We start from the raw sequence: 27,737 nt of genomic DNA, 5'->3' as shown, positions 1-27,737 counted from the left end.
TGAGCTCAGGTCCCCTGCTGATTGTAGAGTCATTGGTTTACCTTGGTTGGAATGGCTGTTGAACTGCTGCAGAGAGATCACGTCTTCAATGCAGGGCAGCAGCCATCTTTGCTAAATGCTGCCAAGGCTTAGAACTTTATGGTGACTAGATCCAAATTGGACACACAAAACATAGGTGTATGTGGAGCAGTGTTTTTTTAAAAACTATATATATATTTATATATAAAAAGTGTACCTGTGCCCAGGCTTTGGACATTTGTTCATTTTTTTAAAAATAATTTTTATTGAGATATTCCAAGGTTTACATAACAATAAAATGGCATGTTACACAATGCACGAAAAACCAATATGAAAACAATGTCCTGAGAATACACAAGACAAATACACAAACACATTAGGATAATGCAATGATGAAATAGTAAAATAAAGAGAAACCCCAGTATCTCAGTTTTTTTTAATATATTTTCAGAAGGAAAAGAAGAAAACAGGAAAGAAAAGGAATAGAGAGGAGGGTGTTATGGAGGGAAGATGCGGGGAGGGGTTTCCCGACTTATTGTGTCAGTTCGGTCTTTACAAAAAAACACAGTAACTCACTCTTCACAAAAAGAGTCACGGGCCAATCTAGCATACTCTGCAGATGTACTAAACTGAACCCAGTAATACCAGGTCTGGATAAATTTATCCGTCTGATCAGTCCCAGCCGTCATCATGTCTTACATACAGTAAACATGTGCCACCCTATTAAGCCAGTGCCCAAAGGTTGGCGGTTTGTCACACTTCCACATTGCAGGAATGCATGCCTTTGCGGCATTTAAGAGATGTCATAATAAAGAGTTTTTGTATGCCTTTTTCTACATATGAAAGACATGAAGTAATGTCAAAGCGGGTGTATCTTTAATAATAATATCTGTGAGCCTATGGACAAGGTCTGCCACCAAAGACCAGTAAGACAAAGAAGGGCACTTCCAGAAAATTTGCAGTAACGTACCGGGAGCCGATCCACATATCCAGCAGATATTGTCAGTTAGGAGGTAGATCTTAGCCAATTTAGAGGCTGTTCCAGGCTATAGACATTTAAAGTTCTTTTATAGCAGTAAAGAGAAAAACCATACAAAGCTTCAATGAAAAACATTACTGACCTCTCCTGCTGCTTGTACTGTGTAATTTGTAATTTGTTCTTAAAGATCACAACAAAGACTCCAATGTCAGGTTTTAGTAAGTTTCCAGCATTATGGCAGTGCATGTTTTGTAATTTTAGATGGCTGACCGGCTACTGCAGCAGTGCAATACAACATAGATACAATGATAAAAAGCTAAGATAATAGTGCCTCTGTTGTGAAATGTAAAATTACTCTTGCTTCAAAAGTTAAAGTGGAACCCCCCCCCGCCCCCCCCCCACCCAAAAATACAAATAACAATCGAGCAGATCCTTTGTTGTAGAAGGAAAAAGCAATACCTCATCTGCAATACAATTACCTGCCTGATTGAAACTTTTTAATTGCTCTCCCCTGCGCTCACTTTGGCATGGGCGATGTCATCCTTACCCAATTTCCCTTCTGTAGTCAGGTCTTCAGGTATTGACCTGGCCAAAATGAGGTAACTGCGCAGGTCTCTGGGAGTTTTAGTTTACACTTTGGAACAGTACTGAGGTGCTTTTACTTGTTATGATATGCAAATAACTTTAGTGTGCATAGTCTAGACAACCTAGCATAATTTTCAATTGTGGTTTAGGTCTTAAAGCCTGTACAGATGCTGGAACATCTTGGGGGAAAGGCCCAGTACAAGTGTTTACAAGGTCGTTTAGTGATCTGCTGTGCCAGCCTACTAAGCCACTGATCACTAAGCCTACACACGTGCAATAATTATCATTGAAAAATGAATGAATAGTGACCAATCGTCCGATAATTGTTACCAAAAAAAGTGAACAACGTCGCCGATGAATGAGGAATGTCGCTGGAAACAAATGAACATCCCGGTGGATCGTATTAGGTGATGATCGTTCGCTATCTATTGTGTGTATGGTCGTTCAGTGTTTGTGGATTTTTCTGCAGTACACTTTCTCCTGTACATGTCACTTCCCGCATCCTTCAAACGATCGTATCTAGTGTGTGTACATTATTGGTGGATTATATTTGAAGGATCGTATTGTTTCAGTTTGTACAAAACTGCACAATACGATCGTTCAAAATATTTGTGAATAATTGTCGATCGGTCGTTAATCGTTCGTTTTCTAACGACAATTAATGACAATAATAGGGACCATTATAGTAATTGTTCGAGCTTATCTCCTCTTCCATATAACAGGCTACAGTATGCAAATACTAGGACTCTGAATGGCTTCTGCTAGTGGCAGCCAGAATTTTGAGACAATCAAATGGTCTACAGACTCCTAGTGCCTTCACAAAAATAATTACAATGGAAAAGCACAGAGACCAGCAATGGTAGTGGTCAACTGGTGTCCCAGTCAGCAGTACTACAGAAGACTTGAAAAACTTGGGTCTCTAAATTAAACCTAGTTCCTTAAATCCGTTTTCCATTTCTCCAGCAATAGTAACAATTAGGGCAGGTTCAGACCTGCTTCAAGATCTCATTGCCAGTGTGAGCCTTACAATCACAAAGTACTATAATTTGGGGGATTGTACCCTAGTGTCATTGAAGTTTTATGGCTTAATAATTACCAACACTAAATTACTGTAAAATGTTAGTTTTGTTCAAGTGATATTTATTTTTCCTAATGATGATCTTGGTAATTGTAAACTTATACACAAACCATACATTTATTTTTCAGGGGCATATCAGTTTTTATGGGTTTATCCCTCTTGTGCTGGAGTTTGGCTTATTTAAACCCATCAAGGCCAGTTTCTGGGGAAGCCAGTTAATCTAACTGCATGTTTTTGTAGGTGTAGGGGAAAGCGGATCAAATGAACCGTATGACATAGAATCCAATCCAAGTAAAAAAATCCAATGAAAATATATTTAAATGTCTCCTAAAAAATGGATACTTACCAGATCTAAATTTGTTAGTCTTGTCAATCACCATCATCAGGGAGATATTGATTGTTTACCTAGTCAAGAACTTGCAAATGATTAGGTTATCACTGAAGCTGTGCTGCAGGGTGCCAAACCATGTTTTAGGAGTTTCTGTCCACTGTCCTAATGCATTTAAAAACCTGAACTTCAGGATGTTACCATATGTTCCCTTTAGCCTGCAGTGAGTAACTAGTCTTTGTATGACCTTGAACTAACCTTGTGCAAATGCATGCAAAAAGTTGTCTGTTACAGAGTTACATTGTTACTGTACAACTAACTTGCCTAACTTTGAAACTCCATTTTCTAAAACCTTTTTTTTGCGCTTCATTTCTTCCTAAAAAATGTGCACCATTTCCAATGCAATATGACCTTGTTTCAGCTTTGGTGATAATCTTTTAACAGTCACCTTGTCACTCCTTTCTTTCTTTAATATCTCTCTTCTACTTTGCCCCGAAGTGCCATTTGTTGTGCAGAGACTGATAGTCATTTCTTGTACAGGATGGCAATTTAAAAGAAAGCTTTACTGAGAGAAATTTACAGGCTGTCATTGGTGACCTCCTGGAAATACTAATTCCCTGGCTGCCCAACCTGACAAGCATCACATCATGAAATCAGATCTCCTTAAAGTTAGCGTCTCGCAAAGTTCCGAAGTCACTGGATGAACATGACAACCAAAAAATTAGTATTTGCAGAAGGCAAAGTAATCATTGACAGCCTCCATACCGATTCTCTTTAATAGGTAAATATTTATTTTATCAATAAGATATGGATAATATTATTATTTTTTTTTTTTATTTTAATTGATTTGTTATTTTGTACTTGTCTGTGGAGTTCTTTTTCAGTGCAGCAAAATGATTGAATTGACAGTAAATTGTGAGCAGACTTCATGTAATCATTTTTCCCCCTGATCTCTGATGATCTCATCGTTCAGGGCCAGATGAGGGTTAATGATTGCGTGTCGTGAGGTGTTCTGCTTTTAATGAGCATTGCAGGCTTTTTTTTCCCTGTGTGTTGTCATTCTTTAGAGGAGACTTCATTTGACAGAGCTGAGAAAAAGAAAAGCCTGGCAGTGAACAGAGAGAGACGGAGAGCCGCTTAATATGCGCTGCTCTGAAGCTCATTTGCAATTCTGTTAGAGTGCATTTTGCTTTGGAGAAATCAGTGCTGCATTCATTCTGTTAACCTGAATATAGCAGCTGACATCTTTTTTTATTACAGCTAGAGGTGGAAGGACCCAAACTTGCAGAATTCCCCCTCCCTCCCCACCCCCTCGGAGAGTGTTAGTCCATTCCTTTATAGTGGCTCATTTTGGCTCTCTGTCAGCGCCAGGATGCTGCCATTGGATGTGTGTCATGCTCTCTGTAGATTGTGATAGAATATAACAGTCATGAAAGCCCAGCGGGAAAGGCTGCGAATTCCAGGCTTGACCTTGGAGTAAGTATTGTCTCTCTTAAATATTTTGATGCTTTCTGCATGTGATTAGCTTTTGTACGACCAATAGCCGCGTAGCCTGTGTTGATAATGACAGCTCAGGAGACCTGCATGCCTTTTACGTCTGCTGCAGTGGTCTTTCCCATGCAAGGGATGCTGAACCCTTTTTCACGGTTTGTTCCCGTGCAAGGGGGTCCGTCTGCTGCAAGACCATGGGGGTCTTGGCATTTTTGGCCATTGCAGAAGAAAGAAGGTGATTGTAGGCCGTGATGTGTTGTGTATATTACACTCTCCATCCCCTCCCCCTTCTGTGTTTGTCCCAGCAGTGCCTTTCAGATGAGGCCTGTGTGTGTCTCCGGAATAATGAGCAGCACCGACAAACCTTAAAGCATCACTTAAAGCTTCTTCATGGAAATCTATTGGCAGTAATCAATTTTTAATGTGCCAGTGTGAGCAATATTGTCATCTTAAGGGTTATTTATTAAAATATATTGCTTGTTTACAGATGCGCAGCCTGCGTGTAACGTTGTGTGTCCCTGTCCTTTATTATAGTGAGGTTCTGTGTATATCTTTGTCTGTGCTCGTCTTGTTTTCTGTACCGAAATGTCATTTCTGTTCATATATGTGATCGCTATCTGTGTGTCTTCACCTGTCTCCTGTATCAGGAACTAGTAAGACTATTTTTTATGTCATTGTCTGCAGATCATCAAAAGGTGTTGTTTCTATGTGTTTAAGGCTTCAAATATACACACAAATGCAAATATCTATGTTATTTGAAATTGAATTCTATTTCTAGATGTGACACATCTAGAAATTCCGATTAGATATTAAATACAGGAACGTTTCCCCTAAATGTTTGCATGTTGAGGACATTTAATGTAACGCTGTAGTGCTTTTTGTCATGCCTAAATCCCCACCTTGATCACCCAATACATTTATTTTCTTTATATGTGTGTGGTAATTTTTTTCTCCTCTTATATCCTTTATCTAGGTAGAGGCAAAATCTTGTGCACAAAATTGGCATCAGTAAAGTTCAACAATTTTTCCGCCATGTTTACTTCTCACTCTTGCAAACTTTTTAAATAAACCCCAGTTTGCAGGAATGGTGGGTTGGTGCTCCCTAGAAATATTAATAGAGGACATGTTTTAAATGAATATATATATATATATATATATATATATATATATATATATATATATATATATATATATATATATATATATATTACCTCACTGCTTGGAGTTCTCTGCCGGTATTTAACAGGTCAGAAGTGTCAAATACCTGTTTCCCCTGCCACTCTATGATTGCTTCTGCTGACTTATATGTCATATAGCTGGAGGAGGAAACCACAAAAAATGACCTTTCTGAGAGGGTCACGTTAAACCTAGACTTCAGAAAAACATTTTTTTGGCATTAGAATTAGCAAGGGCTAACCCTACTTCCTTTCCTGGTACCCATACAGCAAGTGATAAGAATCTTACCAGTGGGGATGAAGATGGCAAAAAAAGCAGAAGTTATAACCCTTCCACAGTCAGCTTTTAAAAAAATATTGTTTCAGTTTAATTTTCTCTTGCTGACCACACAGGAAAATGTAGGAAAACATTGATAAAACTTCACATTCTGTTCAAAACTAAAAAAAAAAAAGTTCAGTGTTCTCCCCAGACCCTCTTAGCTAGGTGTAATACCCAGCACTTTTCAAAAACTACCCGGCTGTTTTTGGATGGGTATTGAAAAGTTGGGTCACAATACCGAGCTTAAAAAACATGTCTGGGGAGAATACTATGCTTTGTTTGAGTTTAATTATTAAAGAAAGTTTAAATTAAAAAAAAAAAAAACAAATAGTATCATGTTGTTATACAAAACTAAGTTTTTTTTTTTTTTTCTTTACTGTATCTGTTGATTGAGTTACATTTCTTATTGGGAAAGTTCTATTCTCTTATAAATGGTTTTGTTTTGTCATTTATATCTCTGAATGGCGTAATCATATTTTCATGGGGAAGTTGTCAGTGTTGTCATCTCATGTGGTCTTATTACCAAAGTCATTTTTCCCTTCTGTTGTATGTTTGTCAAGTTCTAAACATAGATCTCATTACATCTTATATCCACTTTTGACCTCTCTATCTGGGCATTAGGTTGCCCAGGCAGAACTTTAAAGGCTAGTCTTATAAAAGCAATAATATTTTATTTCTACTTACTGTAATCCTAGTCTACGGTTCCCAAAAAAGAGAGAACCCACGTAGATGGAAACATGGAGACTTCCATTGCTGCCTTGGCTGTGAGGGTACAAGCAATTAGAGCTATCATCCCTGCCCTTCCTTCACTACTGTCCATATTGGTATAGAACAGGGAAGGGTAAATGTCCCTTTATGCACTCCACCAATTAAATTTCTATTTACTTCTTGAACTGAAGACACTGAAAATATGAAATCCCTCAAAAAAAACATACCAGAGTTGTCCCTAGCCCAGCTATCCCTATTGGATGATTCACATTTGTTGCTCTAATGACAGCTTGAAATTTTAGATTTCGCTTTTGTGATTCGGTGATGATGGTCACCAGGCAGCAAAAACATGTTTATCAATGTGTTTAAACCTTCCCTACTTTATTAAAAACTAAATGTGTGACTCAAAACTTTAATTTGTGGCACAAAACAAACCTACTACTTATATTTCTTAAGCTGGTTTAGAAGTAGCTCAAGGCGGGCAGCGGCCCCTGTATTGTGACTCAGAAAGAGCCACGTGGTTACTGAAAATGGGTGGTATGCCCATCTAAAAGGAACTGGGAGCACACAAGAACAAGTGTCTGAATAAGTTATATGAACATACTTTTTCAAGGTCATTTAGTCATTACGTTCTTTAGTAAAGTATAAGAACAACAGCTGGGCATCTACCAGCTTCTGTCATTACTGATTCCTTTAAATTTCGACATAAAGTCCCAGAAAGCTTTGCTTTGACAAATAAAATCACATAATGAAAGGCAAGCCATCCTGTGCTATACAAAAGGGAACTAGTCCCTTACAATATTCATCAATAATCCTGTTTCTGTTGTGGTAGACGTTACTGTGCAAATGGTTTGCCAATATGGCCACCCAATATAAATGACATTTTACCAGAATGGCACTAATGTAGCTTTGTATCTCTCGAACTATGAAAGCTTCTCATCTGTATGCTTCTACTCATTCATATACCTGTTTCTATGACTTTGTGACCATTGTTCTGTGTCTTGTTTTTTCTCATGTTTCTCAGAAGGATGGTTTGCTTCTGGAGATGCACTTAGGACAAATTTAGGACAAACTTTGCTACATGGTGTCATCATACGTGTCACTGGTACACTTGGCAAGTGTGTGGGATTTGGCCTGTAGTTATAGTTAGAAATCCATTATTAAAGTGGAAATAAAGTAACCCGGGACCAGCATAAACAATTGTAATAATGTACAGCAGTCTGGCACAAACTTTCTAGTTTGCTTTGTCCAGCTTTTAAAAGTTGGTGCTTGCCTCATTGCAGCTTCTGCTATCTTCCCGGATCCTTGTTCCATCATTCAACCTCAAGAACATTCAGTTTTGCTTAAAGCCATAAGAGTTAATAGCTTGTTATTGCATAGGTGTAATAATTGTGTTTTCATCCCAGTTTATAATTAAAAAAAAAAGGTACTGAAGTAGTATTACGATTTAATACGAGCCATTTTTTGGACCAATGTTAGATGTATTAAGGGTGAAGAATTCGCTTCACCAAAGGTCATTAGAATGGCATTGATAATGCCTTGTTTAAGTCAACTGTGTAAAGATAAAAGTTGTGTGATCCAGGTCAAGTATCTTTCCAAAATCAGGATTATTCTGGAGCTTCCATCCCTCACATGTATACATCATTTGGGCAGTGGCAGTGAAATGTGTTTATCTTAGTTGTGTCCTGGTTCTGATACAGCATCTTTCTGTATGTTCATCAGCATGTTTTGTTGTCATTGTCATTTAAGGTTAGAAATGCGGTGCCTGCTCTATGAAAGGTATATTCTATCTATCTATGGATACCAGAAACTAAATACTAATTAAAGGACTGTTTAAAAGTTATTTAATACCAATTTGCTGAACCCTAGGATTTGTGAGACATGCTTATATTTATATTTCATTTTTTTTGCCTCTGATTACTTTGCTCACTGCTAGTGACATTTTAACTTTGCAGTCTCACCCCTCGAAGCTTGAGTCCAACCCCAACAAGCCCCTGCAGTCCCTGTAGTCCATTGTATGCTTTCCATTTCTGGAGGTAAGGAAACTTCACTTTTGCTTTACAACTTTTATAGAAATGTTTTTGGTTGTTGTAAATGGTCAAGAAATTTAAAGCCCAGCTTCAAGTTTTCTGATGCATTTTAAACACTTGAATATCATAAGATACTGTCCAAAAATCTTGCCATTGTGTGCAAATGTTAGCATGCCAAATTTCCTGCGGGCATAGCTGATTTCTCACAGCTTAGAAGCACCTGCTGTTTGTTTTTGGAGCTGGCAGCCTGCCAATATTTTTTCTCATAGAAAAACATAGTGCCTGTATTAGGAAGGTAGGAAAATTCTTTGCTCTAATGGTCATTAAGTGATTTATACTGCCTTTTCAGAACATGTAAATACTTTTAAGTGAACTTGTGCCCAGATCAAACACAATAAACATGATGGGGCCTGTGCTGGAATTAAATCTTTCAGCAGTTTTAGGGAGGGTTGGTTCATCTCTTTCTTTTCTGTTTTTTACCTGCACAATTTTTGCATCTACTTTTTGGATTGATTGGGTGTGCACAGTCGCTAGTATTACATATGCCTGTACAGCTTTACTTAACCTTAAACCAGCATGGAAGAAATATACATACAAGGAATTTTTTATACTGACAGCCTTTACCTTTATTAAGCAAAAGATAGACAGTGTGAAACTGAATTCTGTCCATTCGTTTTCATACTTGGTGAGCTAGTGCAGGCTCTTACCAGTTTTGTTATGAATGTGCAATGACCCTTAAAAATAGACTGTATGTTATTTGGACACTGTTTAGAAAGTTCCTAATGGTTTACAAACTATTTTCTATCATTATACTGTGCATTCCATTTGTGAATTTGTAACTGATCCAACTGAAAGTTGCGTAGAACTAAGACGCACTTTTGAGGAAATAATACCTCTCTGTTCTTAATCAGACTTTCCTGATACTCAAGCAGAACACCAACTGATCAAATTCTGCAAAAGGTCAACTTCAACATTCCTTCAGCTTAACCCACAACTGTCCCCTTTTTGGATGGACTCATTTTTGTGTGCACCCAATATCTCTGTCCCTCATTACTCATGTGTCTCATTTTTAGATCGGGTTTAGAGATCTGTATAAATAAATGTTTCATAAGGAAACATCATCATACAGCATAGTAATATAGGTCCATATACCAGATCTGTCCATAAAATGAAAGTCCCTATCCAAAAGCAAACAGAAATTTTTAAGAGTCAAGGAAATTTGGAGGGTGGTAAGGTAATAGGGGGAAAAGAAAGGAAGAGGTAAGGAAAACAAAGAGGGCTGGAGTTGTTTAGCGAGGATTTATGCTATACCGTATATAACTTGTAAGGAAAATCATTGTACAGAAACATTTACTGGAAAGCCTTAATATATCAGTAACACAAAGTTAAACCTATATCTGTTATTACGCTATAGCAATGTTCTCCCCAGCCCCTTTTAGCCAGGCTTACCACCCGGCACTTTTCAGTAACTACCCGGCTGTTTTTGGTTGGTTACTGAAGAGTTGGGTCATCATACAGAGGTTGCCACCCGCGTACAATTTCTTCCCACCCAGCTTTAAAAAAATCTGGGTTCAACACTGCTAAAGGATGTGGAAATGTTTTTGTATGTGCCTTCTTCTGTTTGCTGCTTTGATAAGGAGGACCACTGCTCCCCTGAAACACGTCAGTTGATATAGAATTGTAGTCCTGACGTCTTTGCTTTTTAGATTTGTACAGTGTCACTGTTGTGGTGCACGCTTTTTTTTTTATTATTATGTAAGGCGTTGGTGCAGAATAGAATATGGAAGAACTGAATATTGCCATTCTTTCATGGCCAGCAATAACTTTATCATCAATTTTTTTTTTTTTTTCAAATTGCCAAATCATTGAGCTTTGGGCACCCATTATACTGTTACCAGTTGTTCTTTCACAGACAACTCAGCTGCTGAATACCGGTAACACCCCAGAAGACTTGTAGTTTTGAAGATGTTCTGACCCAGTCATCTAGCCTACGCAAATTTCCCAAAGTCACTTGGAATTTTGTGATAGCTCGTTTTAAAAACATCACAGTCAAGAACTGACTGTTCAGTTGCTGCCTTTTACAGTGAGGGAAAGAAGTATTTGATCCGCTGATGATTTTGTACATTTGCCCTCTGACAGAAATGACCAGTCTAAAATTGTAATGGTAGCTTTATTGTAGGTGTGAGAGACAGAAAAACAACAAAAGAACCCTCAAAAACCCAGTGCTGAGAAATCAGAGCTTGATGTGCATTGTAATGAGTGAAACGTGGAATTTAATCCCTTCGCAAAAGATGACTTAGTACTTGGTGGCAAACCCCTTGTTGGCAATCACAGAGGTCAGACGTTTCCTGTAGTTGGCCACCAGGTTTGCACACATCTCAGGAGGGATTTTGTCCCACTCCTCTTTGCAGATCCTTTTCAAGTTAGTAAGGTTTCGAGGCTGATGTTTGGCAACTTGAACCTTCAGCTCCCTCCACAGATTTTCTATGTGATTATGGTCTGGGGACTGGCTAGCCCACTCCCGGACCTTCATGTGCTTCTTCTTGAGCCACTCCTTTGTTGTCTTGACCGTATGTTTTGGGTCATTGTCATGCTGGAATACCAATCCACAACCCATTTTCAATGCCCTGGCAGAAGGAAGGAGGTGCTCACCCATGATTTGACGGTACATGGTCCCGTCCATTGTCCCTTCCATGCGGTGATGCAGAAAAAGCTCCCCCAAAGCATAATGTGTCCACTTCCATGTTTGACGGTTGGGATGGTGTTCTTGGTGTCATAGGTGGCATGCCTCCTCCAAACACGACGAGTTGAGTTGATGCCAAAGAGCAAGATTTTGTTCTCATCCGACCACAACACTTTCACCCAGTTCTCCTCTGGATCATTAAGATGTTCATTGGCAAACTGCAGACGGGCCTGTACATGTGCTATCTTGAGCAGTGGGACCTTGCGGGCTCTGCAAGATTTCAGGCTTTTACGATGCAGTGTGTTACCAATTGTTTTCTTGGTGACCTATGGTCCCAGCTGCCCTGGGATCATTGAAAAGTTCCCCCGTGTAGTTCTGGGCTGCTTCGTCACCGTTCTCATGATCATTGCAACTCCACGAGGGGATATCTTGCATGGAATCCCAGACCGAGGGAGATTGACAGTTATTTTGTGTTTCTTCCATTTGCGAATTATCGCAGCAACTGTCGTCACCTTCTCACCAAGCTGCTTAGCGATAGTCTTGTAGCCCAGTCCAGCCTTGTTTAGGTCTACAATCACAATCTTGTCCCTGACATCCTTAGACCGCTCTTTGGTCTTGGCTATGGTTGTTATTTTGGAATCTGATTGCTTCTGTGGACAGGTGTCGTTTATACAGGTACTGTAACAAGCTTGGATTAGGAGCACTCCCTTACAGAGGGTGCTCCTAATCTCAGCTCGTTACCTGCATACAGTGACACCTGGGAGCCAGAAATCTTTGCTGGTTGATAAGGGATCAAATATTTATTTCACTCATTACAATGCACATTAGGCTCTGACTTTTGAGCACTGGGTTTTTGAGGGTTCTTTTGTTGTTATTCTGTCTCACAGCTACAATAAACCTACCATTACAATTATAGACTGGTCATTTCTTTGTCAGAGGGCAAACATACAAAATCAGCAGGGGATCAAATACTTCTTTCCGTCACTGTATATCACGTGATCGATGCCAAAGGTCTTTCCTAATATGTGCGAACATTTGGAAAGCCAAAGGTCCTGGATGTTAAATGCACATTTATTAGTATTATTTTTGTTTGTGGGACGTAGAGGCCAGTACCTAGGTAACCTTTCGTTAGGCGGGTGTATATAAACATGTCTTTTACTGGAATATGGAGTTCCATCTAATAACTGATTAACAAATTTCATTTTTTTTTATTTTAACTGTTTTTAGACTTTTTCCATGAGGTTTTCTTATGATGACATAGAAGCAGATGGCTGGTGGTTTTACGGTGACTCACTGTGATTGAACTGAATTTGTCTCTCCATAGTTTTCTATCTTGAGATGATTGTTACTGTGATAAATATGTTATTTGTGACTCATCTCTGGTCTACAAAAGAAGCCACCACTGCTTTCATAACGATGTAATGCTAATAACAGTCTAATCTTGTGTTGCTTGGATAATAATTCTTATATTATGATAATGTGGGTTTTATTTGACTAAGAATATGTGTGCTCGACAGAAGAGTCTTTATATACAATATTGTATGTATTGCGTGGTTGTAATTACTATGTCATATAAATGGGCTGTGAATGGTTTAAAGAGAACATATTACATTAAGTATAAAAAGTAAAGTATACAATAGTAGTACTGTCACAAAAGCTATTTGCAGACCACCACCAGGTGCTTGAATTTGATTCTAAGGTGAAATGGAAGCCAATGTTTGTTTGCTTGACAGGTTACATTTTTTTGAAACACCAATAGATTCTTAACAGCTAGTGATGTCCCTAACTGTATTTACTGTTGGAGAAATCCCTAATTGGAGCAATGACAATGAAAATGATTTAATGATCTATGGCAGGCATGTCCAAAGTCCGGCCCGGGGGCCAATTGTGGCCCGTGTTCAAATTTCCACCGGCCCACAGCCTCTGGCACAGGGAATCCCCTACATTGTTATAGAGGGCATGTGCTATGCGGGACCCGCGCAGACCACGCCCACCCTAACCTTGAGTATGTGCTGAATGGTCGGCTCCCACACATTTTCACCTCACCAAATCTGGCCCTATTTGCAAAAAGTAAGGAGGCCCCTGATCTATGGATAAGAGGTGCAATAAACACCTGGGGCTTTCAAAATCACCAGCACAGCAATTTCACCGTAGCACTTTTGTTGTATGTACATGATTTATTTAATGCTGCCATCTCCATTGGCAATGTACAGTGTCGCTATGTCCAAATATCTGTGTGCCTTTGCTTTCTTGACGGCCTTCCTATGTTTGCGGATGAAAAATAGAATAGAGACAAATTATAATAAAGCTTAATTGTATACATTGTGTGTCAGCCACTATAGCATTATACAGAACAATCTAACCTAAGCATTAAATTGTTCCCCGAAGAACATTCAGCTAACATTTTCTAACAACTGTGATATTGCTACAAAAAAAGCATAATGGTTGTGCTAATTTAGCCACAGGTAGTGACTGCGGGTTAGAAAACTCTGGCATCTAACTAAGACTACTCTATATTTTATATATGTTTATTTCCTTCTGCCTTTCTCTGTACCCCTGGCTTTGTGTCCTTGGGACCAAAATTCTACCTTTTAGTGAGGTCAGTTTTAATGAAGTATTCATGTTTTTTTTTTTTTTTTTTTTTAATAATAAAAGTTACGTCTATAAGGAAGAATGGCAGAGCAACGGTTCTTAACCATTTTAGCCAGATATCATAACAATATATCGTTTTTGACCCATTGATCCTGGTTTTACTTTGTTACTTAGGACTTCAGCTCCCTGTCATATGACCTAAACACCCCAACAAGTGCACACTCATTAAATGAAGAGGAAGGGCCTTAGTAGCAAGGGACATCAGTGAATTAGTCAATCTCGAGGGGTGCAGAAAAAAAGCTTTAATGGCAAACATATTTATTAGCAGGCACCTTGCAGTTTTGCATATTTTTAGGCAGGAGTTTATGGTATATCTTGAACTTAAACTATATATTTTTTATAATGAAAAGAGTAGAGGAAAGTTAAAACTGATGTCAATTTTTCTGATTTCTGTGCACTTCGTGTCCTGTGGGCACAACATAGAGTAAGAGAATCTCTCTCCAATTTCGTGGATATCCCTTCTTAGACAGTTATCACAGAAATAAATAGAAGATAACCTCTTTATTCATGTTTTGGTGGCTACTCAAGATTTTAGATTTACCCTCACTGGTGACATTGCTGACCGGACAACATATTTCCCTAAAAGGAGAAAAACCTGAATGTGGTTAGATTATTCTAATGTAAAATAAAAAAATTGCCTTTTGCCTAAAAAATATACTTTTAAATTGCTAATAGGTTTATTTTAACATAGAGAATATCCTCCTGTATATTACTAATATTAATATTACTAGTATTTCTATAGCTCTGACATATTATGCAGCGCTTTACGAAGTCCATAATCATGTCCTTTACTGTCCCTAAAACGGAGCTCAAAATCTAATGTCTCTACCTCAGTCATATGTCATTACCACAGTCTAAGGACAATTTTGGGCGGAAGCCAGTTATTCTAACTGCATGTTTTTGTAATGAGTACCCAGAGGAAACCCACCCAAACATGGGCAGAACCATGCAGATAGTGTCCTGGCTGAGAGTCAACATGGGACCTAGCGCTGCAAAGGCCAGAGTGCTAACCACTGGGCAACTGTGCTGCACCTATTTACCAAGTATACACTTATACCTATACTTGTTTTTTCAATAGAATAGAATTAAATGTGCAACATTTTGGAAAAATGTTTGGTGTCTTGTGACGTCCCCACGGTCTCATGCTAAAACTTTTCATTCAGATACTTCTTTCAATATCCTGGTATGGTTATAGCAAGTGGTGTATTGGCATTTGTCAGACTGGACTGGAAATTTTACAAGGACATGATTCTATTTGCCTGTGTTACAGATTATTTCATTCAGAAACATTTACTCATGCTTATTATGCATACACTGAGTAATCATTGCAGAAGATGCTTACATTTTTATATCAAAAAATGACTCGCCACTGATATGCAACATGGTAAAAACCATTACAGATGGAAAATGTCCCAGCTTCACATGTGATTCATTTGTAAATAGAATTTCTGTTTGGGGGCTACAAATCTAGTGTGATTTACACACATCATTATTGTTGGTGACTAACCAGTTAAATAGAGGTACTACGGGTGTTGGAAAAAATCAAAAAACTTCTTTCTGCTCCACTGTCTCTCTCCTCCATGCACTTGCTGGCAATTCCTGGCTATCAAAACAGAAAAAGTTGGTATTTGCTGTGTAAATACAGCAGTTATTTCAGGTGTCTGTATGGCACAGTGTTTGTAAGTGCTCACGAAAGCTGGGTCTGCACGGACGTTTTTAAAAACGTTTCTACTGCGCTTTTATGCACTTTTATTAGCGTTTTAAAGCTTGCATTTAAAACGCTGGAAAACATTTCATGCTGCATTTTCCTGAGTTTTTTAAGCATTTCAAGTGCGTATAAACATGAAAAAACGCAGAAAACTGAGGGAAAACCCCCCTATTGGAATGCATGGGAATATCAAACATGGGCTTTTAAAGCCTCAGGTTAAAAGCTGGGGAAAATGTCCTGTAGACTAGCCTAAAGAAGAAATACAAAGTAACATTATTTCAACATTTGAATCTACTGTTTCATTAATTTGTAGAGCAAAACAAAGCTTTGACCTGCAAATGTCAGTTAACTCTTAAAACTTTTAGTTTAGTTTATACCGGTAAGTCACAATAAGCTCCCCTTTTTTTTCTCACTTGGACTTTTTTGGGGGTATGCACTAAAAAAACATGCATACAACAAAAAGAAAGCCTTGTTTGTCCTAAAACAAAAAATATAAATATATCTGTGGTTATTGTAAAACTTGTGTGCAGGTGAGAGAGTTGAACTGGTTCATGTATTCTGAAGCCATAAGGATGGGTGTTTTTAAAGTAGAGGAAATGCAAATTCACAGTAAAGTGCATTATGTGGTACAAAATATTTTCCACTGAGGATTTAATTCTACTTTTAAGCTTTTATCACTGTGTTTTATTTTGTTGTTGATGTTATGTCAGTATTTTATACTTTAAAATACAATTATTGTCTTTTATTTGGCAATCCAGCTTTATTTGTGTTAATGAATGCATATTATTTATTATACTGTGTGCATATATTTCCTTTGCCTTGAACACCTAGGCCAATATTGTCATCACAAGCCCATGTCTCTATAATTAGTAGGTTTTATCCAACATAGTGTTCTTGGAACATTGATGTTCTGCATTCTGTTTTCCTCATTAAGAATCTATTGTTTTTATGAATGCAATTTCATGATCTTGACATTTTGTTTTCATCTCTATCTCTAACACATATATGGCCATTAGCATTTATAGTTTTATACTTAATGCACAATTTTAGTGCTCTATATTTTTAGGGCTAGCAAACCCACCTATGTTTACAAGGCCTTAAAAATGAATGTGGTGTTCTTATTAAAATACATTTGGATGCAGGTGAAATGGATTAATATCCATATGAGATATTTAAGATCTCCACAGGAAGAAACAGTAATACTTTATCAGGGTCAAAGATTCTTTTTTTTCAAGTTAAGAAATCCAGTTTCTGGTATTCCACACATAAAGGGTAGCTTGGAAAAATAGGGTTTATGATAATGGTCTGTGTTTTGTCTTTCATGTTTGGTCAGATGCTTTATGTGCTCTTTCATACTGTGCTGCTTTCCTAACCATCAAATATACAATTCCATTCTACAAAAGGCATGGGTATTACCACCTGAATCTCTGTGCCCTTTGTATATTTCTTACAGATCTGTGCAGTAATCCAGTGTGACATTTTGCTTCTTTGTGGAGAAGTTTTCTGTAATAAAGTCCAGTCACTTCTACTCTCGCTTCTTGTGCAAGGTTACTGGTCTTATGTCCTCTTGGGGTTTTCTGCTGGCTAACTGAAGTGAATGGACATGTTAGGTAGCTCTTTCATCTGTAAAGGTCATGTGCTGCAAAGTGATAATGTCATCATGACTTGTAAAAGTAATATCTGGGTTTGAAAGGCATGTATGTGGTACATTTACCATATATCTTTTCCAATTTAGGAAAATATTTCTGTTTTTGGTCTTGGTGTTATTCTTTAACATAAAAAATAACAGAGTATGTAGTTGCTGTATTTACATTTTTTTAAATCAATATCTACAAGCTGGCAGTGGATTAAGTTGACACTATTTTCCCTAGTTTGTTTTTTTGTACATTTGTATGCTGTACACAGTTGTACTTTTTTTTTTAAACTTGGCGTTGTATGCAGGGTAGAACACAGGTTTGGGTGTGTAATTTTTATAACCTGTATATTGCTTATAGAGTGTTCAAACAGGTAGAAATTCCAGTTGCAGAAAGAACATCTGTTTCTTTTAGCAATAAAGCCCTGTCTGGTCGCTAATGTTTAATATGGAACGTTTAGTTTTACTTGCAGCGGTTTATTCTCATGTTTGTCATTGGTACGTATTTTGGGTTCTAATTTGAGCCCTGTTTGTGTTGACTAAACTATTTAGATAAACTATGCTAATCTTTTCATAGTCCCTTGGCAGGTCTGGCATTTGCCTTTTGAAAGGAGTGTTGCCTCCAATTTGAATAGTTTCTTGATCCTGTTCAATTCACCAACTCCATGTCTGATGGATGCCCCCCTGTTGTCTGCCTATATCATGGCCCCCTGTAATGCCCACAGGTGGTTATCAGTAACACATGCCAAACAAAATACATTCTTTGTTGGTGAACAGCACAATTATATGGTTTGTCTAACTTGTAACGCTAATATTACATAGCATGGTAAAGTTATTTACAAGTGAAATAATTCTGTTGCCACCTATATATGAATAAAACTGGCAAAATTGTTTTCAATGAAATTGTGAATCTAAACCTTTTTGTATATTCTGTTGTGAGCATTGTCCCCCTAGCATTTCCATTTATTATTAAGTTAATAAAAATTCCCTACGTTTAATTCAACACATGCCACGTCCCGATGAGGATTACCACTTTAGTATTTCAAGCAATATATGTATATTTGGGACTTTAGAGGTATGTTCAACATTTTCCATGTCCACAGTTTTTTTTAACATATATTAATTCATTATTGGTATCTATAGTAAAGTTTGATATGACCAAATGATTAATATAAAAACATTTTAATAAAACATAACAGCATGTATACAAACATGCATGCTCTCTTTAGCATGCCACTAACCGAGATATGCTATCCTTGACGCGTTTCGTGGATTACGTCCACTTCTTTAGAAGGAGAGAACAGAATTAAACCGTGAAATCAAGGTTTCTTAGTTGGACAGCTGAAGGGTGGGGAGGGTAGCAGCGGACAATATGAGGAAAAAGACCATACTTAATCTGCAATTCTACCTTATACCCATATAGATTATCATGCGCATTCAAACTCGCCTTGTTTGTACAGCCCATTTTTCACTGTACTTGTAACCAAAACCACTTTCTATTCCACAATACAAAAAATGACTGGCACCCACACGCCAAGAAGTCCAAATTCCAGCTGCCATTTCCATTTAACACCCCAACCCCTAAACAAGCTCATGAACCCTAAATCCTAAGACTGTTTATCATAAACAATAGCCTTGAACAGGGATGAATCTTGCCACCCATAACAAGAAACACCTGAACAAGGACCTTCTTATAGTGGAGGTATTGAGGATTACTTAAAATACCAGCTCTGGGAGAAATAAACTTACCTGCACCTTAGTAAAGCCCCTTCCACAAGGCTTTTTTCCAGAGTGCAGAATTTCAAACAAAAGAATTTCCAGAGTGCAGAATTTCAAACAAAAGATTTTCATAATAACAGGAAACTCTTCAGATCACAAAAACAAAGCCAGCAAATGAAATTCTGTAGGTTATACAGGGGATAATGCAGGGACCACAGAATAGCTTGCAACAAATAATGCACAAAGAAGACAATGGTCCAGACATGGGTAGAGCTTCTTTACAGGTTAACAACCACTGCAGTTTTAAAACACATGTCTAAAACTGGAATCCCACAATAGTTATTGACATTTACAAAGAAGAAATAAACCCGGCAAATCAAGGGGATTGGAAAGTGGGCCAGAGGTATATGTATCCACCTTCTCATTAAAGTATTACCATAACAACCCCTGCAAATCACCCATTTAGATGCCAGAAATAATTAGGCTTAAGCTAACATCTCACCCTAGGTCTTTAATTATAAACCACAAACAGTTATAGTGTTGAAGACATAATTATACAACCCTTTAGGACTATTGCAACAATAATTGTATTCCACCAAACAATCTATTTTAAATCTATTGTTAAAATATACTATTCTCCAGCCATACATTTAGTACTGATCAACATGATCTGATCCTTTTTAAAAGCATGTAATTGAAACTGATTAGACGTAATTAATAATCGGTTAGAAACCTTTTAATTAGTATACCACGCATATAAAAAAACAAGGTACATGTACATAATTCTAGACTACTTAGTGGTGTTTAACCTTCCCAAAACTAGGCCCTGGAGAGCTGTTTTGATAGTTTGCAACCTGAAAATAATAATTAGAAAATATAATATTTTGTAGATCTATATGTTTGAAATTACAAACACTGCATTAGAGAGCCCGATTGCAGCCATGACCTACTTATCTAATTACCTAAGTTACCTAATTGGAAAGGAGGTACCCAGAACTCTTATTGCTCTTAGTGTAAATGGCAAATCTCTTGTTTCCAGTTTTATACTATACAGCTAAATGTTCATTTCATTATTCATTTATAAATGATATTCTATGATTTCTCTAGACGTATCCATAATGTAAAAATCCAGAGCCAACCATTGTTATTATAGTCAACATTCAACAATGGGAAAACCGTTAAAATATTCTATAGCTCCCTTTATGAGCCAGCTATAAAATGCCATAGTATTTATTGTATTAATAAAATTAGAATTTCAACTCATGTTGTAACATGGTTTTTCCAATTAAGATTGTTTATACTCCTGTTGGGACAATTAAATGTAAAAGTTCTAGTGTGACAATGTGTGAAATTATTTACAGTTGTACGGTCGTGCTTGCCTCTTTTACCGTGCTATTTAAATCAGACGGTTATTTATCCCCAAATGTTCATAATGCACATTATTACTCTTTATGGAATGATGGTTTTGTAACTTTAGGCATTTTTTTACTTGTTCTGTCATCCCATATGGCTTTTTTCCAGTTTATATTATTCCCTAAACATCCATAACCTCCTGTAAAAAGCCCCTAAGATCTTCCTTTGAATTTATTATGTATTCTCGGCCTTATACTATAGTCACTCTTTGCATTAGGCTTTTATTTTAGGTTTATTTATTTTAAGCACTGAATCATTTCATGCATCCTGGCATGTTTTATCACAGCTCTATTTGTATGCTGAAAAGATGAATTTTTTCCTGTAGCAAATGCTAAAATACACACATGGGGGAGGGCATTTGTTACCCCACAGATAATGGCACAAACAATGCTATCAAGTGCCTTCGTCATTCGGAGCCCACTAAATCCTTTGCCAGAGTAAGCTCAGTAAATGCCTGACATTGTGGTCACCTCTATTGAATCCACATGGATTCAATATAATATAAGCCTATAGTGTGATGAATCTTTCACACAGGTCAAATGGGAGAGGTGGTAGATTGCATAAAATAAAAAATAACTGGTATGGCAGGGCCGCTGTCAAGGTTCCTGTCAATGACAAAAGTTTGACTTCAGCTTGAAATGCTTCTGAGAACATTGAGAAATTGACGGGTGCACTTTACTTTTATTTAGCATTTTTATAGCTGTTGACACAGGTCCATTATGTTTCAGCTTTGCTTAAAAATATTCTAATCCTTCTCTACCTTATTTATTGCTGTCTGTCCTATTGGGGAGATTTTCCTCATTTAATGTCAACAGGCAACAGGGAGCCTTTACAAAATGAGTAGTATTCAGTTGTTACAGTTGCCACCAGAACTAGTGTCTGTGTGATAAATGTACTTTTGCCTCTTGTTCTGGTAAGAACACTGAAGGCCATTTCAGAATGGGAGATGTTGGGAACCATTGTGTGCATGAGGCTGTGGCAGATTGCACTAATGTACCCGAAAATGGTTGGTTTGGAAGGGCCCTAAACTTTTTGATTCTTCCCCATTTTTGTCTCAAGGATCAGTAGGACAAAGGGGGAAAATCCTTCTAATGGGGGAGACAAAGGCTACAGTGAGGAAAAACAAGTGTTTGAACCCCCTTAAAACTTTCAAAAAATAAGGGAAAAAGTTTTGTCTTAGATACACCTGGTAATTGGTGCATTTCATAGATGATTCGTTACAGAGAAGTGTTTTTGAACCAGGGCTCTGTGGAGCTCCAGGTTTCTTCCAGAGGTTGCCTCTCAGGTCAGTTTAACGGATACCAATTAACTTCTTGGCTATCGTGAGTTGTTTATATTCAGTAGAAGGTCCTGAAGATATTTGCAGAAAGGTTTGCTTGACTTTTATGCCAAACAATTATCATGACTACTTTTTTTTTTTTGTATGAAAGCGATCTAAGCATGCTGTGAAGTTTCTATAAACCACACAACAGGAGAACAGAACAAAATTCTCAGAGTACTCCAGTCATCATAAAACACATTGTTACACCTTTGTAAGCACTGGTCCATGTCTTTTAATTTGTCATCTGTAGTAGCATTTTGATAAAGAGTTAGTATGACTTTAACTATACATTGTTCTTGATTCACAAACCTTACAAGAATTCCTTAATTCTCCTAAGCTCCCACACGGCATTGACCAAATATAACTGTGATTTTATATCAGATTGGTTGACATAAAGGTCCTTCGTTCTGCATTCCTGCCAGATTGTACCGCATTCTGCACTTTGTGCCATGACCTGCATGTCATGAAATTTCTCATTAGCTTCTTGCAGGGAATCCTTACTTTGAGACCAAACCCAGGTGACCAATTAAGGTGACCTGCCTGTGTGCATTGTTCACTGCAGTGAAAGGCAGTGCCAGGTCCATCAGTATAATTTGTATTGTTTGATGAAATCTAGGACCTGCTTACAATCTGTAGTTCTTCTGCCAGCAGTTGCAATCTCCAGATCATTGTGGATATCGGCTATCTGGCCTCAGATTGTCCACTATCAACACTGGAAAGTGTTGGCAAATTTCACAGCCTGCAGTGGAAAAAACAAAGAAAATTGGATCTTGCAGAATCAAATAAACTATGTCATAACTTAAGCTGCGTACACACTTGCAATTTTTGTCGTTGGAAAGGATCTTTCACGATCCTTTCCAACGACAAGGCACTGCACGATGCATGAACGGTGCTGTACATACAGCACCGTTCATGCTCTATGGAGAGGGGAGGGGGAGAGCGACGGAGCGGCACCCTGCTGCGCGCTCTCCCCCTTCCCTTTCATTAGGATCGGTTGTCATCCATTGTTCTTGGATCCGGCAGGACGGTCGTTCGGACGATGGACGACACCGACTGTACACACGGCAGATTTTCGCCCGATATTTGGCTGATGCCGATTATCGGGCGATAAAAATCTGCCGTGTGTACGTAGCTTTAGTGTCAGATTTACAATAAAGGAGAAACCTTTTGCATTTGGTGCATCTATATACAGTTGGCACCAATAAGCCATTCCTGAGGATTGTAAAAACCCTTTTTAAATCCCTATGGATGATATTTATTGTAGCAGAGGACTTGGTGTAATAAAGCAATAGTTGTTCATCTTTAGGGATTTTTTTCTTTACAAAAATTGTAAATAAATGTGAGCTCCAGTGCCACACGTGCACCTCTGTTACTTATACACTCAAATAATTGTCCTTTAGACAGCACTATATAGTCAATATTTATCCTAATTATAAGACAACTTTGAGTACACCTACACAAAGCCTTTGTACACACGAGTATAGCCGCCTGCCGACAGAGAACAATCGCTGTACAAGTCAATAAAGAGGAGCACGGGGGTGCCACTCACTTAAATTCTCACTTGTTCAATCGTCACTCTAAGTGATGCTGTTTTGTTTTTATTAGTGACCTTATTCTTGTGAAAAAAAGTCTCCTCTCCACCTTGAGGTAGGTCTTAATATGATAGACCTACCTCAATATATTATAATTAGATTGCATTTGAAGCATCCTTGGTAAACAGATTTTTATATATAGAATTAGCAGTGACCTGAGCCTGAAGATTTTGCTGTAGATGCAGATTAGCATGGAACAGGGCTGCCTTTGGTCTCTACTTTGGCTCTTTTCTAACTTTTCAGCAGGAGTATGAGGATTCAAACTAAAAGCTATTGGTATGACTGTAAAGGATAATTGTATTCTTTTTGGCAATTGTATACTTTGGCTCCATGCATTTTTAAATTCCATTTTTTTAATACTACATTTTTAATACTACATTTTATTAGGACATGTGTTTCAAATTTGTATTCTACCTCAATCTTGTTTTTTCTTTATCCCAGAGAGAAGATTACCTTTCTTATCCAGTTGCTGGTCAATGTTCCTCTAAGCTTAGTTCCATAAGCCTAATTATCTGACAGACCTGTCCAGGTCTGTCAGATAATAGTTAATAAATTTCCCCATAAATAGGAATTTTCCTTGGCCCTGTCTAGTAGGTGACCACATCATGTTCTGTTAATCGCAGATTCAGACATACAGTGCAAACCCTGGTGATGGATTCTGCACTTTGATTGCTAATAAAGCCAGAAGATGTTTGCCTTTTATGCTGGGAACAACATTGCAGAATCTCAAATTGAATGTGTGTAATGAGGAACCGGATAGTCTTCTCAAAGTGAGCCTGACTTGTGACTATGGGTCCTGAGGTTAGGATTAGGCCCCATGTTCCTCTAACACTAAGCCCTTTCCTTTAACTGTCAAATGCTAGAATTTCGGTAGGGGCTGTGCAATTTAGTAGTTAAATGGGCTGAGCACCAAAGGCAACATAGGTTAACGTAATCTTCGGGGAAAAAAAACTTTGGTCTCTTGAGTCTAGGACTCTCCAAGGCACTCTACGGGAACAAAGAGAATAATGTGAAGATGGACATTGTCAGAAACCAGAAAGTAGCTGCACTTTAGGACCTTTTTGCCCAAAAAACGTTTTGCCAGATCAAGGTCACAAAAAATTTAACCTGGCCCATGTTTCAGTGAAAATAGTTCAGTACATCCATGTAGTCTGTATCAGTTCCTTTTCCCTTGAACCCCTAAACAGCCTGAATGTCTGGTAGCTAGCTGGGACAGAGGACCCGTTATTCAGGAGTTGGATTCTTTTCTACTTTTAGCTGGTGAATGTTTGAGGTGTGAAAGAAAGTTAATAGAGTAAATTTCACAGATGAAATGCACAGAAGCGGTTTTGTTACAGTATTTGTATTATTGTAATTATTTTTTGTCAGTCCAGTTCTAGATTTGCACAGGATGAGTAAGTAACTGATTCAGATGACTGTACCTCGATTACAGTTATAGATGGTGGAAGTAGTATCCTCTCCACCACAAGGTTGCTAATTTGACAGTGAAAGAGCAGCAGCAAAGTAACACAGTCGTTTTCTGCTCACTCTGCTCTCTCCTTGTATCAGAAGTATATTTCAGCGTGTTTGCATTGCACCTTATTGCTTCCCAGTCCTGCCTCTCTCTCCCAGTATTATTTCTGCTGTGTAGCATATTACCAGATTCTCCATGGAAAGTTTATTTTGCTTTAAGTGACATTGTAAGCATTTCTTTACAATTAGCATTCTTTATTACTGTAAAGGTATAACTTTCAGTGGAGTACATTAGTTGAAGTGGAACTTGTACTTATTTGTGTTGCACAGCAATCTGTGGAATTCGGAAAAGCACAACTAAATGTACACGAGTGTAATAATGCCTTTGGCAAATGTTGGATTAATGGTATTTAAATGTCAGTCTGTTGCAAGTCAAGGACTCAGAGAACCTTATTACATTTAAATTAAAAAGTAAAGTATTAGAAGTATATGAGGTGAAGAAAAAAGAAAAAGAAATGAATCAAGGTTCCTTAAAGTGGACCTTTGCTCTCAATGCTTTTTTTGTCTGTTCTAGGAAGAAAGCTTCCTACCTAATGTTAAAGTAATATCAGCTGTAAAAAATAGGTTAATTAAAAAATAGTCATATTCCATTTCTCACTTCCCCCGTCTATTCTATGCCACTTCCACAGAAATAAGAAGACATCCGGGAAAGTTGCATTCCAGGTAGTGATTGAGCCAACCCACTCTCCTTCCTGCCCATCGCTGACTGCAAAATTCCTGTACTGGTACCACGAGAACACATCATTGAGGATAGTATTGGGCTATAAATTTATGCATGCAAGGAATTACTAATATGATGGAGGATAGGGATGGGAGTGTAGCACCATCCTTGTCCATTGACAACATATTGCCAGAAGAAGCAATGCCATGAATTTACGAAATTATGGAAAATGGGTTACTGCTAGATAGGGAGGGTTATGAATTAAAAAAGTAAATGCACAGTTATCAGAAAGTCATATGGAGATTTCAAAGTGTTTATTTACCGCACAAGATCAGGTGACATAGGCTGCGGTAGATGGGGGATAATAAGTGCCAATCTCACTGCGCATGCGTGAGATCGTTATTTTTTCCCCCATTGAAGAAAAAGGTCCTTCAACACTTTGACATATGTTTCCCAGGAGGCTCTGTGCTTCCATTCTGTCTATATTGCCGCAGCTTTTGAGTTTTAAACCCTCTTCCTTCTTAATAATTTTTTGAGTATATATTAAACCTATTGTGTTTGATTTTTTTTTTTTGAACTGAGGTTTTTTTTCCAAACCAAAATACATTTCAGATATCTCAATGTAAAAGCATTATGCAAATCTTACATGTGAAACACACTGGTGTGTAATAGGGACCTTATTATGGCTCTAATTCTTATTTCCATAACTGCTAGACCTTGTGTATGAAAAATAGAGAGACAGACCTTTGAAAAAGTCTCTCATAGCAACCACAACTTCTAATGATTTTATCATTTGCTGGGTCTGACATATACATAGACCTGTATGTTATAGCAGGATGGACGCTGGGTGGTAAGAAATTGTAGGCGGGTTGCAGCCCCTGTATTATGACCCAACTTTTCAGTAACCACCCAAAAACAGCCTGGTGGTCTCTGAAAAATGCCATTGGGGGTAGGGGAGAACACTGATTGGAGGTATTTTGAGCTAATGAAGATCTATAGATAAAGTGTACAATGTCCATAAATATCAAGTTTGTATACAATAAAAACTTTGTATTTTCAACTACTTATAATAATATTCTTACATGTTATCAGTGACTTCTGTATAACTGTCTACACCAACAGTTTCCCCACTTTGAAAAGTGTTTGGAAAGTGTTAAAACATCCCAAAAATTCCCCAGAAAAGCTCAAAAATGCCTACCATAGCTCTTGATTTAAATGTTTTTATAAATGCTTAAGAATTGATAAAAGGTATATGGGCATGTATAAATCGTCAGTGTACACTTTATTATACACATTGTTCATATGTAGCAATTAGTAAATGCTTATTTGATATTAAGGTAATTTTAAAATTGTAAGAAAGTATTTCCCTCTCTCCAACAAATCAACAATGGATGGGATAGAACAGATCCCTGGATTTACCCTTATATACTGGAGTATAAGCCGACTTTTTCAGCACCCAAAATGTGCTGAAAAGTCACCCTCAGCCTATACTCCAGTCAGGTATCAGCCCGATTGAGATGCGGCTGCCAACGACGAGTCTGGCCCGTCATTCAGTGATGTTGTAACGTCACTGGATGGCGCGCGGCTTGTGTGGGACCCGCACAAGCCGTGCCCACATGACAACACCATGTACAGGCCCTGTACGGAGCCCATACTGAATCCAGGCTCCGTACATATTGCTTTAGGATTCACGTTCCACTTACATACTGCATTAGGATTCACACTGTTGAAATAAAAATGATCGCAAAGTTATATATATCTGGGCCATCACAGAAGTGTTGTTTGTCTAATAGAAGAAAGATTTAATCTAATAGGAATATTAATAATAATAATAATAATAATAATAATCTTGAGCCTTTAAGAAAGCAGTTCTTTTGATAAGTGGAGTATATGCAGTGAGTGATGAAGTGATTTTCCATGAAGCCTTTCATTGTTCTGATTATATATGCAGTGATGTACCAGATATTAGGCAGGCCAGATATATCGCCCACAAATCTGTGCAATCATTGTTACAATACCATCTCTTATTAAGGATCATAATATCAATATATTAATATTGAAATAAATATTTAAAAACATATACCCCACTGATGCCTTAATTAATGTAATTTTATTGGTATTTATTTTGAATA

The 27,737-nt window shown here is 37.7% G+C and overlaps 1 protein-coding gene across 4 annotated transcripts in view; it reads left to right on the top strand.

Annotated features, from left to right (window-relative positions):
* Positions 1 to 27,737, top strand: part of MAST4 (microtubule associated serine/threonine kinase family member 4) — a 293,670-nt gene that overhangs the window by 148,014 nt on the left and 117,919 nt on the right. Inside the window, exons 1-2 of one of the 4 annotated variants that reach the window (XM_072416333.1) lie at positions 4,323 to 4,464; positions 8,637 to 8,717. The exons of 2 other annotated variants lie outside the window; for them this stretch is intronic. In XM_072416333.1, the coding sequence (XP_072272434.1) occupies positions 4,418 to 4,464; positions 8,637 to 8,717 (128 nt within the window). In that variant the 5' untranslated portion in view covers positions 4,323 to 4,417. Of the gene's footprint in view, positions 1 to 4,322; positions 4,465 to 8,636; positions 8,718 to 27,737 lie in introns of those variants that run through there. One more of the 4 variants, XM_072416337.1, reaches the window with a different exon arrangement.

This window comes from Pyxicephalus adspersus, chromosome 6 (assembly GCF_032062135.1).
Source record: "Pyxicephalus adspersus chromosome 6, UCB_Pads_2.0, whole genome shotgun sequence".
Classification (NCBI taxonomy): Eukaryota; Metazoa; Chordata; class Amphibia; order Anura; family Pyxicephalidae; genus Pyxicephalus; species Pyxicephalus adspersus.
Note: the sequence above shows the minus strand (reverse complement) of the source record. Positions and strands in the feature narration are given on the sequence as shown.